This window comes from Athene cunicularia (assembly GCF_003259725.1).
Source record: "Athene cunicularia isolate RWA chromosome 6 unlocalized genomic scaffold, athCun1 chr6_part1, whole genome shotgun sequence".
NCBI lineage: Eukaryota > Metazoa > Chordata > Aves > Strigiformes > Strigidae > Athene > Athene cunicularia.
This window is the reverse complement of record NW_020799105.1, coordinates 17,194,256-17,218,015: the sequence shown is the minus strand read 5'-3', so window position 1 is coordinate 17,218,015 and position 23,760 is coordinate 17,194,256. Positions and strand designations below refer to the sequence as shown.

Below are 23,760 nucleotides of genomic sequence, written 5' to 3'. Positions count from 1 at the left end.
TTTGGTATGTCCCCTGTTGGGGCCTGAAGTACTGAACTGAGATTTCCATAGATCCTGCTTGGTGCAGCTCTCTGTAAGCAGCACACAACTGGGGTGAGCCCGTTCCCTGCAGGGAAGTGGGAGCATCACCTAATGTTCGCCCGTGGCAGCGCTGTCTGAAGGGCAGCCGTTTCTGCAGAAACGGCTTCTCCCTTAGCATTGAGTGGGTACACTGGCATCTCTCCACATAACGGGGCACTGAGGAACCAGCCCCATGCCTGCAGCATACAGGTCTGGTGGAGGTGTTTCCTGCAGATGTTCTGGGAGGGAAAGCAATTCACAGTATTGAATGTGATGCTGGAGACTGCATTCATGGTAAGAAGTAGTATGATGCAAACTCGTCTGAAATCACTTATTGAATTTTACTGAGTGTGCAGGGACATGGCTCTCCTGGGGTCTAGAAAATTTGGGGCAAAACATAGGTGAAGCACGTGGCATCCCCAGCTCACCGCTGATCCGCTCCCTCCCTGGTCTGCAAGGTGACATTGCTCCCCTCTACTGCAGCCGCTCCTCTGCTGACTCCATTTGCCATCAGTTCGGCCCCACTGAAGCGTGTCTGGTTGGGTTCCCAGGCTGGAGGGACTCCACCAGATACCGCCCGATGTGGAGCTTGTCTCTGGCTCAGTTTAGGATGGGCACAGACAGCACAAGTAACCTTTCCTGGCTGGACTCGTTCTCCTGAAGGACTCTTGATCAGTGTATAACTCCAACCCCAGTTATCGGCAGTGCTGCCCTCGAGGGGAAGTGTGGGTGTCGTGTGGGCTGGTTTGTGCTCGCTGTACAATGGGCTTTCTATTTTCACTTCAGTGACCTTACACCAATTTGGAGTCTTCTCTTACCATTACTTTCTCTCTGTTCTGGAATTTGCTTTTCTCCTGGGCAACTGCCATTTTTCTGCTGGAGAAGGGAACTAGAGTGGTAGAAAGAGCATGATTCATATTTGGGAATTCAGGGGGGGGAAATTAGCAGTCACTAATGAGTGAGTGCAGCATGGGAGTGTGCCATGAATTAACAGCCAGGGAAACAACCTAAAGGCACTGGCTGTACTCAATGACAGGAAATAAAATAATTAGTGAAGAGCATGTTAATTGTTAGCTAATCCTGTAATCCATGTTGCAGTCAGCTGGGTTTTGCCTCTCTGGTACACCCAGTTTGCAGGTGCTGAGCAATGGCCCCAGCTTCCAAGCACGTTACTTCATGGGGTCAGTAGTACAAAGCTCCAGGATCTGCAGCCTTCTTCCAGCTGTCTTTCACACAGATTCACTAGTCTGTGGATTCACTGAATTTCAACTCATGTCAATTTAAACGTCTGTGCCAGGAACCTTCCAAAGCCCAGAATTTACCAGCTGAGAAAAGATTTTGACACCATAAAAGCATGCTGCAACAAGAAGCTACACTATCACCTATTTCTTTAAGACTGTGTGCTTACACAACACATTTAAAATGCCTACAGGTGATCTAAAACATTACCAGTTACCCCTCAGAAGGCATGGGTTTAAAGACATTCCCTCCAGACCTTCCAGGACTACAAGTGAGCATGGGGTAATACCATGCACATAGGCATTTCCCTTTGCTATTGCTTCTAGAAGCAGCCTAGAGATGTAGCAGAATTTTCTTCATTTGAAGAAAGGTAAAAATTTCACATTGGGAAAAAATGTTTCAGAATGAGGTTGATCTTGGGTTTTTTAAGGGTAGCTTTTTTTAAAAGGGCTATTTGGCAGGTTTCTGGGAAGTTACAGCTAGTCTTTGGAGGACAAGGAGATATTTGCAGAATACAATGTGTTGTAAAGTGTTAACACATTTATTTTATATATATATATATATATATATATATGGGCAGACAACTTCACATGCCCTACCAGAATTTACTATACCGATGTCATTTCCATATTGTATTTCTTTAAGTGTTATGAATCAGACGATATGTGACATTAATTATTTGCATTTATCATTGTGCAAACTGACATAATGATCAGTTATGGGGTAACACATCAGTAATTGTTTACTGAAGTACAGAAGTAATCCTCCAGTTTTCTGAAATATTCTGGAATTACCCTGTGCATGCTGTATCTTCCCAAATCCTATTTGGGTCCAAAAGTAACATTGTTCCATGGCCAAGAGGTGCAGCATGCGTTGCTCAACACTTGCTTCAGCAGCAATGCCATGTGTGGTTTCCATGGCAGTGGCTCTCCTCCCACCACCACGTATGGTTCACAGCTTCTTCGCCAGTTCACCCCTTTTTTGGAAAGGTTTCTCTGTGAGGTTCCAGGAAATTGCTTTACGGCTGTCTCACCTCCTTTGTTCACCCATAACTGGAAACATACGGTATTTGTCTTGCAGTTCAGTGACATATGACCACTTTCAGGAAATGTTTGAAAGAATGTTGAAAGAATGCAGGATGTTTGGAAAAAAAAAAAAAAAAAAAGAGAAGGGAGAACAGACAGAAAAAAAACCTTCCAGAATGAAGATTTCTCTGGAGACAGTGGAAATCGAGCATTCTCCATGCCAACTGAGAACAGGGCAAGAAAAAAACATGTTCATTTTCTGAAAAAATCATTTAGGATAAATATTAGAAAAAAAACCCCTTCCTAATTACACAGAGATGAATCTTGGAACAACACAGTTTCTAAAGTTCAGAAGAAGAGCTTAGGCAAACCTTGAGCAGGAAAGGTCGAGGGTGACATCCTCAGTGGATACTCTTAAACTAGATGATCTGTGATTTTAGGGTTCAGGCCTAGAGGACTGTCCTAGCAGACTGACAGTTACACAGCTGGAAGCAGCCCTGGTGCGAGCTGGCCATCCCATCCCTCGGAGACTCCTTAGGCAGAAATGGATTTGTTATGCTCAAAGAGGCAGTGCAAAGCAAAGGAGTCCTATAGCAGCTTTGGAGGAGAGCTCCCAAGGTATGAATTTTCTTCCATTTTCAGCCTCTGTAGTTTCAGAACTGGGGTTTCCCTCTGTCTTTATGAAGAATTCAGCACAAACAAGCCTTTGAACACCACTGAAATGGAAATATCAAAAACTGTGATCCTTTCCCACCTTGAGAAATAAGCATGTCCCAAACACTTTTATCACAAAAACAGAAGAGACAGGCTGTGGAAACATTGTCTGGAAATTAATCTTTTAAATAGAAGTCTGAATATATAAATATCTGTGTTTATTTGCTTTGAGTTACTGATGTTGTTTTCATCTTTGGCTAAATAAAATTTTTTAACAATTTTTTTCAAGTCCAGACTGGATTTTAAAGGAAGCATACAAAGCACATTTGTCAAATTTACTACTGGAATAAGTGGCACCAACACTGATTTTAGTGAGTGTAGTTTCTTACTGTAGTAGCTGTCTTGGCCTAATTTAACTGGAAGCTGGGCAAATACCTCCTTTGGCCTAAATCCACCTTAATCAAAGCTCATATAAATCTCCTAATATCAATAATCCTATGTCTGCTAAACCCAGTAGTTATTTTGGTTGTACCTGGCAAGATAAAAATCATCTGTACCCAAAACCAGTGATCTGGGTTTTTTTTGCCACATCATTGTATATTAATACAATCTATCTTACAGTGGTATTTATGTATGTAAATACACCTGCATATATCCGCACATGTTCTGCATACACGCCATACCACACCATGTTTCTGTAAGCAACAGAGGTCACTGTAGTACAGGACAAAGCTCCCTTTCAGCATCCAGTAAAGGCTCCTCTGCAGGCAGATCCACACCAAGCACCAACACCTTCTGGTGTGATATTAGCTGAAAATCAGTCATGTTTCTATGATAGCAATGGGAGCATGACATATTCACAAATAAATATTTAGAGGAAATGTCACTGTTTGGGAAACAACTGAGCAATTGCTCTGGAAATGCTGCGGTACCAGTGCCATCCCTATGGTAGTACTTGGCAGCATCAAAACTCCTTCAGTAGAACTCTGTGCGCTGGGCAGAGTGCATGCACCATCCTATGCACCACTTCTCTCTCTGGTTTTCTCAGATGTCTTTACCAGTAACACCTTCACAGAGCAGGTCAGCCCTCCTCTCTTCCAAATCCACTCATTCATTCTTCACTTAGGGCTTATTTTGGCTGCCAGTGAACCCCAAAGTGCTCCAGACACATTCCTTTTCTCCAGCCAGCTCTTTTTCCTGTTATTTTTTGAATGTATTTTTGTAACACGCGGGGCATAACACAAAAGGAGATCCCACTGAAATACGATGTAACACTTTATTTACCAGCCTTCCTTCCAACACTACAGCTCTCAGCCTGCCTTTGCCTGTCTGTAGCTAAGAGGAAACAAGGGGAAAACATGGCTTTGTTCCAAATGTAGGTAGTTTCCACACTCCTAACTGATTAGGAGTTCAGTATAAATCAATGTAACTCAGGGTTAAAAGGCAAGCAGAAGTGTGAACTGGTACTTTCTACTAAAGCACAAAGTATACACAGAGCAGAGGTTTCATAAAGTATTTAACTGTCATTTTTTTTCATGTAACTGAAATACATGCCAACATGAAATACAAGCCAAACACATGTCTCTCATGTCAACAAAACAAGTTATTAAGACATAAAATGAAAATGAAATCCATGTTCTCTATTTTTTGTACTTCAGTCACAAAAGATGTCTGGCAGCTCTAGAAAATAAAGATTACCTCCATACACTATATGTCATATTATTCTCCCTGATCTTTTCCCTTGAACTTTGGCACTTACTTAATCATTGAGGTCTTTTTTCAGGAACATGAGCAGCCTTTAACATGGAAGATATCTGAATGTGGAATCCTACAAACAGTAAGTTTCACCTTAAAAATTAAAAAAAAAGAATTTTTATAGCGTGTTATATCTGATCAACATTTGTGCTATCAGACTTTTGTATTTTAACTAGCTAAATAAAAATGATCTGTTAAGAGATGAGTATTTTTTTCCTTGCTGAGACTGTCTTTCTTTTATTTAGATGGCAACAGCATCTGATGACCTCAACTTTCTCAGCAAAATTCAAATATGAATGTGTTTCAAGTATGGGTCAGAGAACCTGGATACTGAAATGTGAGTCCATCTGAGAGAAACACAGGTATCAACATGTAGTAGATCACAGTGGTGTTAAGGCACCACTTAGAAATGTCCTACATTCTTTAAAAAAAGTGGTATCACACAAGGAGATGCATAGTGCTTGATAACCAACATGAGGTAGGAGTCTAGGGCTCTGCCCCCAGTACCCAAAGCCACTATAAGCAAGTACACATCCATTGGAAGCTATCATTTATTTCCCAAAGTCTGCAATTCACAGAACTTAGCCAAAAAATACCAGGTAACTCTAATTTACAGTAGCCCAGTAGTATCTCTCAGTGTTGCTCAGACTCTCTGAGTTCAAGTCCTCAAACACAGCAGTGCTGACCTTGCATTCCCCAAGTAGCCCAGGAATAAAAGATACTACATCACAATGATGCTGAGGAGCTATTTGGTATTGAAGTTATTCATGCCAAACTTAAATCAGAGTAAATTGGTTTGAATGGAGCCACTTGAAAGGCAGAAATCAGGCTGCTTCTCACTTGACTTGATTCATTTGACTATCACCTTCAGGTTAGTCAAGCCTACCTCCTTTCTTGTGGACCTGCTGATGAAGAAGTAAGCCTCCTCCACGTCCTGGGGTTGCAGATCATTCACAGCCACTATACGGTCTCCATGATTAAAGAAACATCCCAGATGGCAAGGACCAGTCCACTGTGAGACACTGGGGTATTTGGAGGACAGACAATAAAGGAAACACATGGGATATCCAGTTACTGCTAACGGAATGGTAACAGCTGAACCAGACTGCATTTATGGTACTGCCCTCTGGAAATAACACACAGGTTGAATGGCTCTGCAACTTTTTGATCTGGTTCTAGCTGAAATTAAGCTGCTTCATCCATCCCAACAGGTCCTCCTTAAGGTGACCATGATGCTGACATTGTAGCATGTTAACAGGTGAAACTGGTGCTAGCAAGGTCACCAGTGAAAGTTGGGAATTCCCGTGCAAAAGCAGGGGGTCACACTCACTGTAGATGCTTTAGCTCAATTGACCAAGACGATTTCTGAAGTCATCCCAAAAGAATGAAATTAAAACTTACTATCATGTGTTTTACCTATGATATAACTGCAGGGATCAGAGATCCATAGCTGTCCTGATGGGACCCTTATGGAAATTCTAGTATCTCTTTCCTGATGGTGTCTGATAGACTCTCCTTGATGACAAGCTATTTAGGATTAGCTGACCTTACAGACCCAGTGATCTGTTCCCTTCCAGAACAAGCCCCAAATTCTTTCAGTATGAATTTCTACTGAGAAAACTCTGTAAATTTAGATGTAGATCAAATTATTGAGGTGGGATTCCATTTCTAGTCCCTTTTGCAATGGTATTTTTGCTTCCTGCTGACAATGGCTGAAACAAAGTGACTTGCTGTGCAAACAGTGCACCTGATTGGTGTGAATATGAGAGCAGCAGCAAAACAAAGTCTCGGTGTTGTGTGGCAGTGAAAGATCAACAGGAAGCAAAGGAGTATGCATTGAGCATTTTTTCTGTTCCATCCTCTTTATCCTAGTCATTGATATTGAATGTCTAGGAGAGCACTAATTCATAACGGGACTACTAAAAGGATGTATGTGCTCTAGCCCATAACACCTACTTGTGAAAATCTCTGCCTAGCACTCATTCCTAGCACTGAACAACTGCTGGGATTAATTTAGACATAATTTTGTGCTCACATCCAACTCAAGTCAGCTCGAAGCCATGTTTCTCTATTCCCTCACTATATATATATGAGACATCACCATTGTGGTTCACCAAATCCAAGGTAAAACTGACTAGCAGTAATTAGGTGATTTCATATCAACATTAGAAGAATAGCTGTTGGGGTGGAACTTCATTACTAATTATTACACCTCATGCTGAGGGATCTCAATTCTATATAGCCCTTTTCAACAGCAGTTGAAATAGAAACTCATGTGCATAGTCAGAAAGAGCAGAAAGGAATCATGGAAGTACCAGCACACACTGACCCTGCCCTGTTCTGCACTGCCCAAACTGTACATGGATGTGTATGGTTGGACACATCTGTACCTCACTGTCACTCATTCACATCTGACAAACACCAACCAACACAAGATATCCAGAACTTACCATATTTGTCCTGCTGCTTCAGTAAGTTTTAGGTAACTTACTACTGCCAGGGGGATGAAAATGTCCAATTCCTGCAGTTGGGTCTCATCTGTAACTCGACTGTGAAAGAAAACATCAGAGATCGTAGCATCATAAATCACACAAAATGTCACGTTGGGAGGGATCCATAAGGATCATTGAGTCCAACTCCCTGCTCCTCACAGGACTACCTAAAACTAAATCATATGACTAAGAGTGTTGTCCAGACGCTCCTTGAACTCTGACAGGCTTAGCATGCTCCACCACCTCAGCTGAAACCCATGAACACATCTGTCTGCAATGAAAATGGAGAAGACACTCACCTGAGCAGTATAGACAACTGAACCACTGAAAGTGGTAATGAATTTTGCCTTCTCTGGAGGGCTGGCTGCTGGCTGGTGCTGCTTTCTGGGAATTTCAGGCCTCTATTTGCTTCCAAGTCTCTTGGACATGCACTGTTGTCCTGGCATTTGGGAGGAGACGGGAGCCCATCACATCTATGCATGAGCTGGCAGCTCTCATCTAGCAACTTACTGAAGAGGAATGATGAGAAATAATGAATTGGTTTGACCATTCCATACACTCTTGATGTGTTTGAAGCTGGATCAAATAGCCATCAGTGAAACAAAGGATAACAAGTTCTTGTAGAATATCCAGTGGACAAAATTACAGCTAAGTAAAATAAACAATCCCTCTAAAAATGGACGATAAATCCCAAAATAAATCTTTTCAGTATTTAAAGACTGTTTAATAAGCCTGAAAACACTCCAGCTAACAACATGCCTTGACAAAGAAACTGAGTACAGATTGTTGGCCACGGCTGTACTGGCTTCTGCAGGGATGTTCCCTGGTAGATAGAATAACTCAGATGTGCTTGAACTCATTTAAGGTTTATCTGATGAGCCTTATAATGCCTGGAGCCAACTCCCCTCCACACCCCATACAAGACGGGGGTTAGCAGCAAAAGCTGCTCTTGGTATATTTTAACTTGGATGGCATGGGCTTGTGAGGTTTTTATAGTAATTCCCTCCAGGGGCTCTGAAAGACACAGATGAGCTTGAATAAATCTATTGGAATAAACTGGTTTGTGGGTCTGCATTTTCAATTGCCTCCCACTTATGTAGCATAAGAGCTGACTGTCTGAGGGCAGCAGGCCATAGCTAATGGCTATTACTGTGTAGGCACACTTTCCCTCAAGCAGACTGTGCTGTATCGTGGAGGTTGTGAAGTGCCCTGTGGCACTACAACTGTGACACAACGTTCAGGTCTGTCTTTGAGACATGCCAAACACTGTACTTTCAAAGTACATCACATCAGACCCATTCTTTGGATAGGAAAATGGGAGGAAGGAGGTGATCTACTCAGGACCACATAACTCTTACTAGAAAAGCTGGGAGCTAATGCCCCATGTCTACCTTTCTCTTTTAACCACTAGATAATGCTGTCTGCTTTGGAGAGTACCTGTCTGAAAGGTTGCTGGAGCTTGGCTGTGGTGTCTGAGTAAAGTGGAGGGCTATTATGTCATGAAATCCTAGAAAAAGTATGAATGAACAGAAGGTGCTGCATCCTGTAGTCGGAGCCTGTCTAAATGCAGTTGTTTGCAAAGTGAGTTTAAATTTCGCATTAATGAATTTGAGTTTCAGTCTCATATTCCCACAAATTCTGAACATTCTGAACCAAGACCAAAGAAGGACTCATTCAAACAAGATGCAGCTTCTAGATATTGTTATGTAAATACCACAGATGATGGCTCTATCTGTACCAATATGTCACTTTTAATTTGCAAATCCTTAATGAAGTTGTTACTTACAGTGATTTCATTGACATATAAATGTTCTCCTTTACTGGGTTCTGCACTGGCTTCTCCTCCACAGGGACATCAGACTCAGCTGTAGGGTCAGGCTTTGATACTTCAGTAGCACACTGTTGGAAAGACATAACAATATAAGACATTACTTTCATCGTTCTGCCTACAGAAATTAATTTCCTCATTTCATTCAGTGCGCATGCTGCTTAAACCCATTGGCTGATATAGCTTGGCTTTCCCCAAGTAAGTCAGTTCCCAGAAACTGTGAGCTAGAAAGGTGAAACTTAAAAGTTAAATGTTATCTGGTATTATTGACACTTTCAGGTTGGGACCTAACCAGTTATATTCTAAAGTACTACCACAAAAATTTCATTACATTTTAATTTAAGCAGGTTGGAAAAACAGTCTTGTAATGTGAGTATGCTTAACTTGAAGTGCTTAGATTATATGACAAAATCATATTGTTAGTGTCTTTCAGTTTGCTGTTCAGTCTTGGGAGAAAGGCTGTGATTTCTGCAGAAGACTGACCACTTAGCTTCTCCTGACCACTAATTACATGGGAAGCCTAGAGAAATTAGCCTCCCAAATTAGGTGACAAAATTTGTTTAAAATTACCGATAGGATTCCTTCTGCTTCCTTGTTTCACAATGAAATGTAGATACCAAAATGTTACACAGCGTTTCTAAAGTACTGCTTTGTTTTATGCAGCTTACTGAAGCTTCAGCATAATTACATTTTAAAATTGATAAAAATAATGTACTGTTACATTTTCTAAATTAAGTTTTCACTTTCAAAAAAACCCCCAAACCCTGTTATACAACAGGCAAAAGCCATTTACAATGAAACAGTCAATTTGGGGAATTTCAACAAAATCAGCAATGTTTTTGTCAAAATGCCACTTTCTACCAGAAAGATCCTTTGAATGAGTCTAGTGTATTTTTTCTTGTACGAATGAAAGCTCTATTACCTACTGCTTTATCTACGTATTTCTTTTGCAAGGTACTAGTGGTTCCTCATACCAGTTCCTCTATGGCTCATTAAATGTCTCCTGTCTCCCTGGAGCTGTTAAGAAAGCAGCAGAACTCACAACTGATAAACTACCTTTGCTAAAATATTGGTGGGAGTTTGGTAATAATCTTCTTCGTCCTTTTTGATGTCTTCATCTGTGTCTGATGACAGCAGCTTTTCCTCACTTTTTCCAAGATCCTTATCCTGTTAAAATAATGGGTTTGTATTTAACAGGATCAGTTACACAGATTGTTTAACATGTATTAATCATTCACATGGAGAAGTAACAGAATCAGCAAGTATAAACAGAAAACATGGGAAGACATGTTTCTCCTTGAAGCGAGATATGCTCAGAGCCAGTCTGTTTTAGAGACAAGGTTTCTATATTTGTGCTTCTTCTTGTATTTTTGAGATCCACTGCACAGGACAAAACTGGCTGCTGGTATTAGTATTTCTGGTATTACTACTCAGAGATGAATTTGTGGTAACCAGGCAGTTGCAATTGATTGCATGTCCACAACCTGTTATTTTGTTTAAAAATCAAGTGGATTAAACACTCCATGTATGAATCTGCATGCATTTAGGGTTACTTGTGTGAAAAAGTTTTTTTATTTGTGTTCAGTTCTAAAGTCTTTCCACTAGGAAAAAAATCTGTATGAAATCTAGAGGTGGATTGGGATATATTTGTCCTTTTTAAGCACCTTTTAACCGCTATCAAGTAAAGAATGAATTTGGGACTTCCCTGACTAGTGAGCAGTCTATTATCTCATACTTCTCTATGAACTAGAACATATCCTGGAGGGCTGGAGACCTGTCATTGAATTCTTTGTATCCCGAGTAATATTCTGCCTTCCTAAATACCTCAAATACTAAGTTTGTGGCAATTTGGTAAGTCAAGCAGAAATTAATCCCTCCACCAAGTTCATCTTACTATCACAAAGATAAATTATTTATTTTTATGTCTCCTTTTTGACTTCACTATAGCGAAGTGTATGGTAATTAGTGTTTAGCTGCCTTCCAATGCAATTCTCCATGCCGTGTTTGTGATGCAACCAGTTTTTATCTCTCCACTTACATCTTTGGTTTCCATGGTGATCATTTTAATAATTGCTAAATATGCCACAGAATATATTACTGTTTTCAAGGTAAAATAAATTAAACTAATTACTCTCTTACACGTAAAGAGAAGAAACTGTCATTGAATAGAAATTAAAGATGATGAATGTATTTTTGTTCCTTGTTGGTATAAATGCCATAAAAAGCAACTCACACAGTAAGAGTCAGAACAAAGCTGCAAACAGTCCTTCAAAAAGTGCATAACAAACCTACAGCAGGAACAAGCCTGGCTCTGTGGTCATGATTTAAAGTGATGAATGAGTTTCCTAGTGACTTTTCAGGGGCTTTGGATCAATCAAACAAGTAACTTAGGGAGAAGGGGAAAGATAATGTGGTTTTATGAAGTCTTGAGATCCTCCAACTCCTAGGAAACCTCAGAGAGCAGACAGCACTCATCAGCTTCCCAAACTCAGCCTTCAATCACTGACAGTGGCTACCTTTTGCCAAATGCATAGTGTTTCTCCCTGGCACTATCACAGATTATAGGGAGAATGGGAAGGAGAGGGTTAAACTGCAGCAGCACGGTGTTTCCCTAAAGCAGTTTGCCAACATCTCTGTTCCTCAAGGTACTTTACCACCAGAGAAGTGCAGTTAACTGCAGCTTACAGTTCTCAGCTCTGCAGCTAAACAAATTCTTCAAACCTCTGTTGAACCATGATGTGGATTTACATTAGAGAGAAAGATTACCGAGAAAACTGGCTGTAGCATAAGATGGAAATGATACCTGGAGAACAACTGAGTAATATTATAGTTATAGGCTCCTTGTAGAAGGTTATGTGTTGCCCTTGGACAGAGGAACTTTTTCAAAAACTCAGGTGTGTCCGATAGATCCTGACAAGGACGCCTAGGTGCCTGAAATACAGTAATGTGCAGTACAGAGTGATGTAAGATGGGGCCTCTTATTTTTATGTACTTCAGGTATTGAGAACTGTGTATTAAACTGGCTGATACTGAACTGCTAAGTCAGATGTGGTTTGGTAGCTCCAAAACGTGGGTTGAAAGGGAGCCAGGTCCCCAGATCTCTCCAGGGTCCCTGTCTGTGTGACCGGACTCAGCTGACATTGAGAGGCCTGAGTGCATAAGGAATGGCTACTGACCAAAGAGTTTTCAAGATCTGGGCCTGGGTGAGGGAACCACTGATAAAAAGCAAAATGAATCAGATACTAGAAATGTGGAGTCATACTTCTAAAAAGAAGCAAATACAAGGGATTAATCTGGAAGTCAGCTGCCTAGACATCACTGAGCAGAGAATAGATCTGGAGATGTTAGCAGATGTTAAATTTATGAGGCAAGTGAAATATTTTAATGGAATGAACAAACATTTTTGTTTCTTGTTAGTTGTATGGCAAGGCTATTTATTTTCATACATGCTGAAAGAGAAATATGAGCTTCCTGCTATTCCCTCTGCTTCAAATTAAAAAGGTAAAATCCAGCTTCCATATCTTGTAACCCCTATGGTCAGTCTGACCTAGTCTGAACAGCTGCATATAACACATGCTCTATGAGGCATCATAACTATGAGAAGAATTAATCAATGAGACAGAAATGGCATGCGTAAGAAAGAGACAGAAAGAGAGCTTTGGTATGCATCCAGAGCAGCATTAGTTAAAAACAGACTAAGGGTTAACTCCATTGCATTTCACAGCTCAGACTCTCAATTGAATTATTACAGCTTCATAAAGTATGGTGCATCAGCTGAGCTGTGCTAACTGCCCATGGCATGGCAATGTAGTTTGAACTATTTTCACTTCTTTTCACTAAATTTAGATGTATTGTCTCATACTTGCTGCCAGCCTATATACATGGATGGTGACTGCAGCATGTGATTTGCCACCCTGTTAGCTATGATAGCAGAACAGATTCTTTTCCCTGTATCTCAGTCACTCCAGATCATAGTCCAATGCATAAACTGCTAATAAAGATGGGTTTAAACTCATCTGCCAAACTGCACACTGGTATGGTGGAGCTTTGATTGTGCCTTCTGTTCTGTTGATTCTGTTGCAAAGGCAGTAATCCAGGGCAGAGGATGGGTAAAAAACATCCAAAACTCCTGCAGGTATTTGTTCGGGGAACACAGGTCAGAACATTTAGCCAATAACACATGATGACATTCATCATTGTATCTTTTAAATCATTCCTGACAGACATGGAAGCTAAATTCCTTGAAGTCATATTTATGCTGACAGAAGGTCAGTCCAGTGGTGTGCCTCAATTTAACAAGCCCTTGTTCTGTAGTTCAGTTAACATTGATTCAATTGCTACTGGCAGAGGCTACAGAAAGAAACCTTTTAGGAAAACTGGCACAGCTGAAAAATGTGATGGGAGGAGCAAATCCTCAACCATTTCAACTTCAGAGTTTTCTTGATCCAGTTTGAGAGCTGCCACAAGTGGCAGTTGCTGCACAGAAACTCTGAGGATATGCCTTCAAGAAGCAAAGTAAACAGAGGATATTTCAAGCAAGTTCTTCAGTTATTTTCAGTGCTAAACAAGACAAGAGACTAAATCTTTAGGAAACTTTCATAGCGAAAACCAACGCAGTGTGCTGGGAAAGTAGGTGGATAATCTGTAGTTACAGATACTCAGGTCACCTCTGCAGACTGAACAAGTCAAGAGCTGTTTGATTTGTTCTGCTCACCAGCCTTGGACAAACTCCTCTTGGTGAGTCACACTGAGCCTGATGAACGCCAGGATCTGAATTAGGCCTGTTCTTGTCTTCTGAAGAACCATTCTCCTATATACAAAAGAAAAAAGTTGACTCCTCTTAAAAGATACACTGGAGGTGCTTCACCTGCATTTAGCTTCCTCTAGATGGGCTGTTTGCATACACTTTTGTGACTAGAGAAAAACCTACAATTCCTTGGCTGCTATTCAGCCTGTTGCCAGAGGACAGGGACTGCAGTTGCTCTGGGACAGCAGCAATGCTTTCCTTCCTTTCTATTTAAATATTGAGGGGAAGATCTGGAAGGCACAGAGGAACCGGACCTGAACTCCCCTCTTAACTTTACATCATGGAGAGAGACAATGAAAAGCACAGTCATGAACCAGGAAGAATGTGGCTAGCAGCTGCCAAAACAATCATCACATGGCTTTGCAAAGGCATGCCAAAGCAAATCAGGGGCTTACTTCATGCCCACTAATCTTTGCCAATCAGTTGAGACGGCCAGTGAATATCGTTTCTGATTGCCATCAACACCTGCCTTTACTTACATGCAGACTGTCCTCAAAAGTCTTTCATTTGTGGGAACTCTCTGATCTTATCATCCAGGTCCTACTGAGGAACCCCACCAGAGAGCACAACAGACCACCTGGGCACCCATCGCACAAGCTCTGTAGAACTTTTGATGGAACAAAGCAACTGTACAAATCAAATTTCACAGTCACCCCTAGGAGCAAACTCACTATTAAGGATGGCTAAACTGATTACCTCGTGGTAGCTTTGCCTTTCCGAGAAACTGGTTGTACCTACAGAATTCAAGAATAGTGGCAAAGAGGAGGGCCGGCTTCTGACTTCTGGATTTGGAAGATCTTGGTTCTAGAAACAAGATAACAGCAGTGTAAGAAGACAGGTACCTGATGGGCATGGGCTACATTGTACCAACACATCTGACTAGTCCAAATTTTACTTCTTAATGGCTCAGAGACATTGTCTACATGGCATTTTTCAGGCAGACATAAATTTGCCCTGCTGGCACTTTGAGCTGACTAGAAGCTGCAGGGATGTAAGTAGCTTAGTGGTGAGTCTGAACTGGTACGCCTGGCTGGCTGACAAGGTGCAGAAACTTGGGCCTGGGCTTGAACTACCAGAGCTTCTAGCTGGTTCATAACACTGACAGAATAGATTGGACTGGTTTGTAAATCAGCATGTAAATATAACCAAAAAGCACATGGTAAGAATTGCACACATTTTCATTCTGATGCATCAAAGGGGCAACTCATTGAAGCATAATGTCAATCATGTCCTAATTTGCATGTGGCTTACTCTTCAAAGAGAGTCCTTCAATGTAAAATCAATCCCTGTGCAGACAGACCGTGCAATGACTGCTTAATGCATAAAGCCAGGTTACAGGATTTACATGGGAAATTAATTTCTGATTAACCAAGGCAAGAGTCAACTTGCAAAGCCAAAATCAGGAAAATTCCTTTGCACAGGTTTCTAGTGAAACTTCTTTCTTTCTAAAATCAAGTGTAGTAATGTGTCACCTCGGGGTAGAATCCACCTCTTCTGGCCTCCCTGTAGACTGAAGATAACACATCAACCCAGTCCTCTGTTTCCTGCCTGCAGGTTGGAACAACAGAAATGAAAACCCACTCACAGGTAAAACACAAGGAAAACCCATTTGCCTACCCACTTCTTCCTATGGGGCCAAAAATAACACTTCCTGAAATCAATGGGGAAAATCTGCACCTTCCTTTCAAGAGAGAGTGTTTGGGTGGCCATAGCCAGATGGTAAAGAGAGGTGCAGCCCAGGACTGAGAGCTAAAAGGGAGCTGTGTGTGCATGTGCAAGAGACACGGAGGAGGAGAGTGATGGAGAGGTGGGACAGCACTTTCTGCTTCATTTTCTGTGTGTAATGCTTGTTCTGCCAAGTCCTGCCATAAAGACAGCTAACAAGGCTTGAGAATCTTTTAGGGCGAGCAGGATGAGAACCATGTCATTGAAGGACCCCCTGAAGCCCTGTTTCATGCTTGTGGTGGATTTAGTTGGATAAATCTGGAACCCTTGCCACCAAGTGTGGGCTGTGAGAGCAGTGCCTTGGGGGAGGGCGTGGGGTGGCATGCTCAAGTAACACACAGGTATGTGTTTTTGTGTTTTTCTTCTGCGCTTATCAGCATTTCACACATCAGCTGCTTGTCTGCATAAAGGCAGAAAAACCCTTCACATGCTTGTGGCTGAGAAACTGAAGAGGAGAAGCTGAGAAGCAGCAGCAGAGGAGCACTGTGCCAAATGTCCTCCCTCACTTAACCGAGCTTTGGCTGATCACCTCGACAGCAGCAGTTTCTGCCCTTGCTGAGGACTGGATTGCAGCCTGCGAAACCAGGGAGCACACCACTCTGCTGCAGTAAAGGCCCCAGTCATTCCTTTTGGGATCTGTTTTCCCTCAGAATTTTCCCCTTCAATCTGCTTCCCTTGATTAACAACCTACTTTCCAGGGCAAGATTATTTCCTGTGATTTATCCATAAGAAGCAGAAGCTTTCCTAACTCCCAGGAGCTGCTGGGTGAGAAGGCAAAGTTCTCTGCTCTTCCCTGACCCTTAACCGGTGCAGTCTGAGGTGGCACTGCCTCATTGAGGTACTGCTGCTGCCATCCCCACTCCCAGCCACATGCTCCCGCTACTTTCACATGTCAGATGTTGTAACAGTGTGGCTGCAAGGAAGGTTAGCTCACCTGTCTGAACCAGCAAAAATTAAGCCATGGAGGAAAAAACAGCATAGAAAACTGCAGTTTTCCATTGGATCAACCAGATAAATCGTTTCATCCCAGAGCTGCGCCATCAGCTGCTGAGACACAGAAAGGGATGGGAGCGGCTCTGAAGGAGCAGGATCTTGCCTTGGGGCAGTGGCTTAGTGTTACACCAGCTTAACTGTAAAGTCATGTTGCATTTACACATCTTTCTATGCTTACCTGCTGCTCCCAATGAGGTAGTAACATCTGTTTCCAGTACTGATGGACATCACCTGTTCAGGAAGGCATTTAAACATCTTCCTCACCATTTCCATAATATCAGAGTTGCTTATGCCAACTTCGACATTTATGATTCTGTTAAGATAACCATATCAAACATCCTATATAATTATACATAAATATCTACAAACATATACACACACATACATACATCTGTGTGTGTATGTGCATATTTTACTCTAAGCACAGCATAATATGATGAGATCTGCATGGGAAAAGGTAAACATTTTTCCTCAGAAAATATTATCAAGAAAATAAGTGCACACATTCAAACCCGATGATCTTTCAATGAACAAAACTTCCAAGCAAAAAAATAAAATCAACTTTTGCAAAGACTTGTGTCCAGATTTTGGATCCTCATTTCTGAAAAAAAGGAGCTGCTGGTCTAACACAGAATCTTGAAAAGAAATGATCGAAAGAAAAATTCCTGGCAGATGTTTTTGAACCACTACAGAATAATATGTTTTATTTGAAACTAATTGTATATTAGCAGTGTTTTAATGGAGGGGAAGAGGAACAGAGAAGAATTAACGGATACGTAAATGGAAGCACTACTTCCATTAACTTCCAAGAAGTTAAATTAGTAAAAATAATAACAAGAGTAATCACGGTAGTAATGTAACCACATGTCACTGAGCAAGTTGGAACTTTGCTGAAAGCTTCCCAATGTAAATTCTTTTAATGGAAGATGCACAACAGCAATGCAAATCCAGTGACCTCCATGCCTAACAGTTCCAGGAGCCTGGAGCATTAAGCTCCAGGCCTGGCTGGTAAAATCTTTACATTTCCCTTTACATTTACTGTTTTTCTTCTATGTATCTATCTCATACCACATGTGACATGGTAAAGGGTGCTAGCAAATGACACTCAGCTTTGCTGCAGTGGGCACTGTGCTGAGAGGAATGAAATGACCAACCCAAATGAGCCAAGTAGAGCAATTTTTTTGCGGAGTAAGAGGCAGTGAGGCAGTCAGCATGAGCCCAAGGGGCTACGTGACAGCCAGGAGACTTCTGCACAACTTGCAAAGTACTTTGTAAAGCTGTAAGGTGGGAAAGGTTGTGTGCCACAGTTAAGAGTGGCATAGCCTGTCCTTACTTGTATGTGAGAGAATGCATAGCACTGTCCTCACAGGAGATAAAATATCTTCTACTACAGGAATACAGCCTTTGGGATCATAGGGCCAAGATATCTGGTTTGCAGATACCACATCACCACAATTACTTACATAAATGCATCAAATTTCATTAAAGCAATTTAGGATTTTTACTTCTGCGTATATCATACACTGTAAGTTGCACCCAAAGCCTACAAAAGTCCAAGGGACTCTTTTCTGGACTTTAGTGGCATTTGGATCAAGCACCTCAATCAGGAACAAGTGTCTGTACAATCAATGGCCATTTAAGAATGTTGATACATGACTTAAAATAAAAAGGCGAAGCATTTGAGTTACATACTGATCAACAGCTATGGAGCCTTTGATGTTCTGGCCTTTTAGATACTTCAGGATGTAATTGCCCTTGCTGGATTTGGACAGGATGAAAAAACGTCTTTTCCATGAATTCTGCCAAAGAGAAAGTAATTTGTCTCTCATTAAATTTCAGGATAGCAGAAATAATAGATGCTTGTTGAGGGATTGCTGAAATATGTCTAATTTGTGGTAGCATACCTGTGAGCCAAAAAGTTGAAGAGGTGGTGATTTGATGAGGAATCCTTGCTTGCAGACTCCATCTTCAGGGCAAAATGTATTTTGAGTTCTCACTAATCAAAGAGAAATGAACGGCATCATTACTTAATTTGTTGCCAATTAATCTCTTACAAAAGACCTGCTTGAACTTGAAATTGTTGCTGAGCACTGGGTTTCTATGCTTAAATGGCCATAAAGTACATTACAATTAGAGAAGACAAACACAAATCAAGGCTAAAAAATATAGTGCCAGGCCATGCTTCCCTGATGTCATTGTTACTGCTGACAAGTGGCTCAAACGGTAAACACATGATAGTGACAGTGTAGGGGGCTCATAAAATATCAAGAGCCTCTCTCTTTATTTAACTGGTCTTACTTAACTTCTGGAGTCTGGTCTTATTTAACTTCACAATTAGTTATCTGAAAGACAGTAACCAGCCCCCAAATGAAATTTGTAGATATCATTCAATTTGGATAGGTTGCAAACACAGCTAAAGATAGATCATCTTATACCGTGAGTCATGATGTGACAACAGAAAAAAGTCTGACATGTAAAATATGAGTGAAAACCTTGGGGGGAAAAATGCCTGACTGTATTTGTTCACAATCCTGCCTACTCTGTGGCCAGCTGTAGTTTAAGATTCACATTTCTAATCACTAGTGGGTTTATAATCAAAATCTCAGTTTTATTAATGTACTTTAACAACCAATGAAAGGAGTGGCAATCTCATTCAATTTTTTAAGCTATAAACTGTGTATGGGAAATAAGATTTTTTAAGAATCCAGACTGAAAAGAGCAAAGTCAACCTCGTTTTGGATCTTCCTGTAAGGGACAGTAGGGAATATACCTAAATTCTGGAAAACATAACATGACAAAACTTTGTGGTAATACAAGAATTGCTTGGTTCTGAAATACCATTTACTACTGACTTCAGCAGAGGTAAGGCTTCCTCATCAGTGCCTTGGAGATACTGACTGTATCTTCCAGTTCTCAGTTAATTTTTAAGGATTTTAACGTTTTTCACGAATGTCAGTTCAACCTCTGTGTCAGGGTCAAGAAAAATTCTGCATTTAGGACAGCCTCTTTAAGGAAGGAAGCGGAGAGGCAGAAGTAACACACAATGTAAGTCCAGATGAGAGCTCCCAATTTTTCAGTATGCTGTTTTCCCCTGCTTTTCACATATTGTTTACCACAAAATCACTGGCAGGTGGAGGGCAAAGAGAACGTTATCATATATTTATAAGAATGGGTTGAAACCTGATTCAACCTTACTACTGACAAATCTTAGGAAATGAGATTCTGTACCTTCAGAATTTCTTTTGCTTGAAGAAGCCATCCTGATTGTTTCTTCTACACAGATAGTAAAGAGATCAAAAGCCTTGAAGCTAATCCCTTTCGCTTTGCTTGCTGCTGAGCAGCATTTCACTGTACACACAGTTGCCTGAGAAAATAACAAATATCTCACAATTGTTTATTTTCGTAGTGATAATTAAACTATATAAAATAAGCATAAACATCTATAATGAACTATATAAACAATTATAATAATTATTACTCATTTAAGCAACTATTATACATCATAATATTTTATATTGCAAAGTAAATTAGACATATGCTATCATAATATATTTATTCTACTGTAATTGTAAAATTGCAAATAATTAAAATTATAAATTTATATAGGCCAAATAGATGATCTGCCTAGGAAGTGGTGAGACATGCCAACAGAATTTCATCTTGCCCCTTCCTTTGCACTAGAGACACTAACTGAAACCTAGGAATATTGCATCCGATATATGTTTCTGACACTGCCTTAGCCCTGTATAAAATAGTCATAGCTTGGCCTAAAGAGTTTAAAATGTATTTAGAAAATCTAGTCATAATGCTATGGTAATTACAATCATTTGCAAGTCTGTAGCATCCTTAATACAATGCCCTCAGAACAATTTATAACCAGTGATGAAATAAACTTCACAGCTTTTTAAGAGGTGGATTAGTACTATGACTTTTCAGAGGGGTAAACAGGAAGTATCTGTTTTGATTTATGTCAACTTATTTTTGCAATGTCTCCTCCAATGTTGCCAGGGAAATGGGAATCTCACTGTAAAACTGAGAAGTTAAATAACCTGTTCGCTGGCATAGCCAGGCTGTGGCAGCCACTGGAATAGATGCTGGCAGGGAGGCAGAATGCCCCAATGCATTTCCACGGGCTTCTCTGAAGTTTTGTTAAATAACCCTTTAACAAAACATGCAGGCAGCGATCTGTGGGATTTGATAAGTGCAGGAACACAGAGATGGAGCATTTAGAAGATAAAAGGTGGGTTTGGTTAATGGGCTTCCACTGGGGTTTTTTTGAGCTAATTTGCCTTTCAGTGCTTTCCTTTGAATAAGAACACCATTTGGGTGTCAGGGTAACTGAGCCAGATCTCCAAAGCACTGATATTTCTTTGCAATTTTTATGTGACCTCTACAGTCCTCCCAATTTATTGCATGCAGGGCACTACATTTTGCACATTGGACAGTTTTTTATTATCTCACCATTCCTTACTTGTTTATTTAAAATCAGATCTAGTTTCTCTCACATACTTACATTTCCGATTTGTAATACCATGTCTGTAACATCATTTAGGAAACTTTTCACAAGTTTCCCTTTGCCTTACGCCAAAGCTCTCATTCCTTGAAAAATCAAATCCTTTCCTTTTAGTAACTTGGCTTGTCTGTTAGCTACAGCAAGGTTACACAATCTTCAATGTGTGCAATCTGAAGATGCAGAGCCTCTTCTGGGAAAATCTGAAGGACTGCAAATTCTGTGCTCTAGTTCTTTGCTGAGCTCCCTGGCTGGACTGAGAGATCTAAGGGGTTTCCTTTGCTTCTGCTTCTTCGGAGATTTACTCCTTGGTGCCAGAAGTAAACACGGTCAGAAATGGTGGTCAGAAATGGTCGGTTATTTTCTGGCCTCACTCACCTACACAAGATGGGTTACACACGTAATTTTACTTCTGACACGACATTTCCATACCTCCTGTTCCAGGCAATACCATGCTGTAAATGAGAACGATCCACTGCAAACTTAAGTCCACTGGAAATGCAGAGCATTCCTGCCTGTATTTTTATGTATTTGGTTGTGGGTTTTTCTTAGGGAAATCTCTGCAATTTTGCCTTTCTGGAAGAAAGATTTGTTGTACAAATGCTGTGACAGACTGTTATAAAATTTACTGCTAGGGTTTCATCTATTGTCTACCAAAAAAAAAAAGGACAAAAAAGCAATTTTTGAAACTAAAAATGTCTGCACATTTTTACATTAACAAAGTCAAATTGTTCGTGTCAATAGTAGGGGCACACACCTGGGGTTGCAGTGAATGGCAATGTAATACTCTTTTCAATGTGACTGACAGAGTCACTGCAACTAGCAAACGATGCCATTCTTGCAAAATAATATTCCAAGAGCCTATGACAGGATAAAAGCCTCTTCCTAGGTTTCCGTAAAAGTCAAGATTTGCAGGTGGAAAGACAAAAACCTATGAGATTACAGTTGTGCTATCTCACTGCATTTTGGAAAAAAGTTTTTAATTGTTACATTTAATCATCTTCTCTCTTTAATGGAAAGCAACATTTTGAACAGGTTATGTTTAAGTCAGAATAGACAATGCCAATTCCACGTTTATACCCCCTCAGAGTTTTGTATGCCTGGCATGAAGACATTTGATTGCTTTCAACCTTTTGAAATGCAATGAGGCATTTCTGTCAAAAGACTATTATAAAACTTCAAAAATACAGTACCAAGATAAGGAAAACAAACTGTTACTACTTACATGCAAAATGTCTTTATGGTGTAGAAGGTTTTAGAGAAATATACTTTTAAGTATTTCTGGATTCCCTCTATTGCCTCCAGCAGCAAAACACGATGTGTCCTTGCCCTGCATTGTGACTGCCTTCTTATAGTCCGTGTATAAATACAAACATCCTGAAATATGACCCACAAGGAAATTCCTGTTTCTGCCATGGGAAGTGAATTAAAGACTGTTCTGAAAGGGGAAATCCAGAAGATTAATATTCACTTACAAGCAATGAAAAATTGTGCACATTTGAGGCAGCCATAAATGTCTCCCATGCAGAAAAAAGCCTGGCTTTTGTTGGTTCAGCTTTCTAAACAGTCCCTTCATTTCCCCTGAGCTGTGTCTAAAATATAACATCCACCCATGACCGGAAGATAAAGCAACATTAAGAACCCTGAAAGATCATACAGTACCACAAAATGTAACCAAGTTCGGATTTAAACAACAGCATTTACTAAAACATACAATGGTGAAGCAGGATTTTTTTATGCTACCTATGTGATAACTGTGCTTTCATTGTAGGGTCAGATCTGTCTTGGTTATATGTGATTTTTCTCTCCAGGAACATTCAGCATATCATTAATGATATTACACACTAAACCATTTGGCTAGTCCTGCAGATGGCAAGGGAATTGCTGTTAGACAGAAAATAATTATAAATCGGATCAGGAAATAAGCTAAAATGCCCTACAGCTTACAAGTCGCTGTTCAGCTGTTCTTACTCAAGTGAAAGGGTCAGGCTTCCTCATTCCAAATGGGTTCCCTCAGACTCCTGGGCTGGCACAGCGCTCAGTGTGTAAACACCACCAGTCAGACATGATGTCTGCCGGTGGGAAATTTTCTTAAATACTCTTAATGTTTTTTGGACACTGTCTAAAGTAACGCTCCATCTAGCAGAGACACTGGTCCTAAGATAAAGGAATGTTTTCCTCCTTTTCTTTCACTGCTACTTTATCTTTCCAAGTTGCTTTCCTCTCTGGCAATGTTCTTTAGGTAGTTTATGCTGATCTTTGTGCGTTTCATTTCCTAGAACTAGCCCAAAGGTTGTTTAAGATTCAGCCTCAAATTCTTCCTTTCATTGTAAGTCAGTAGGCAGAATTGCTGTGCTCCTTTGTGCCATACTATCATCCTGTTCCAGGAAACCTTTGGTCTACCAGGAGACCTCTTGCAAATGTTGAGAGTGCCTTGTTGGCTTGCCATATTAGAACACTGAAGAGCTTCAGATAACATTACTACTTTGCCTTTTTTCTTAGACAGACTGCTATCACTTCACCTACTAGTTGGAAATTCCCAAGCTGTCCTTATTTAGTGTCCGTCATGGTAAATGTACAACAAAATCTGATAAAGACCCACTCTGTCCACCTTTTTTTTTTAAAAAAAACTTTTAGACATTATGCCCAGCAGGGAGAACAGCTTTTCCTAC

At 40.6% G+C, this 23,760-nt stretch overlaps 1 protein-coding gene across 2 annotated transcripts; it reads right to left on the bottom strand.

Annotated features, from left to right (window-relative positions):
• Positions 1-1,843: 1,843 nt before the first annotated feature.
• PLEKHS1 (pleckstrin homology domain containing S1) lies at positions 1,844-22,452 on the bottom strand. Of its 2 annotated transcripts, none has more exons than XM_026851624.1 (15): positions 22,314-22,452; positions 19,807-19,942; positions 18,483-18,574; positions 18,271-18,377; positions 16,757-16,891; positions 15,333-15,408; positions 14,599-14,664; positions 13,768-13,863; positions 10,110-10,220; positions 9,012-9,124; positions 7,525-7,734; positions 7,184-7,282; positions 5,620-5,755; positions 4,738-4,826; positions 1,844-3,040 (listed from the first exon to the last, which is right to left on the bottom strand). In XM_026851624.1, exons 2-14 carry the CDS (start codon positions 19,835-19,837, stop codon positions 4,758-4,760), a joined length of 1,341 nt encoding a protein of 446 aa, XP_026707425.1. In that variant the 5' UTR covers positions 19,838-19,942; positions 22,314-22,452; the 3' UTR covers positions 1,844-3,040; positions 4,738-4,757. The 2 variants fall into 2 exon arrangements, with proteins under 2 accessions (XP_026707425.1, XP_026707424.1); XM_026851623.1 differs by having other exon boundaries at positions 1,845-3,040; positions 14,557-14,664; positions 22,314-22,449.
• Positions 22,453-23,760: the final 1,308 nt, after the last annotated feature.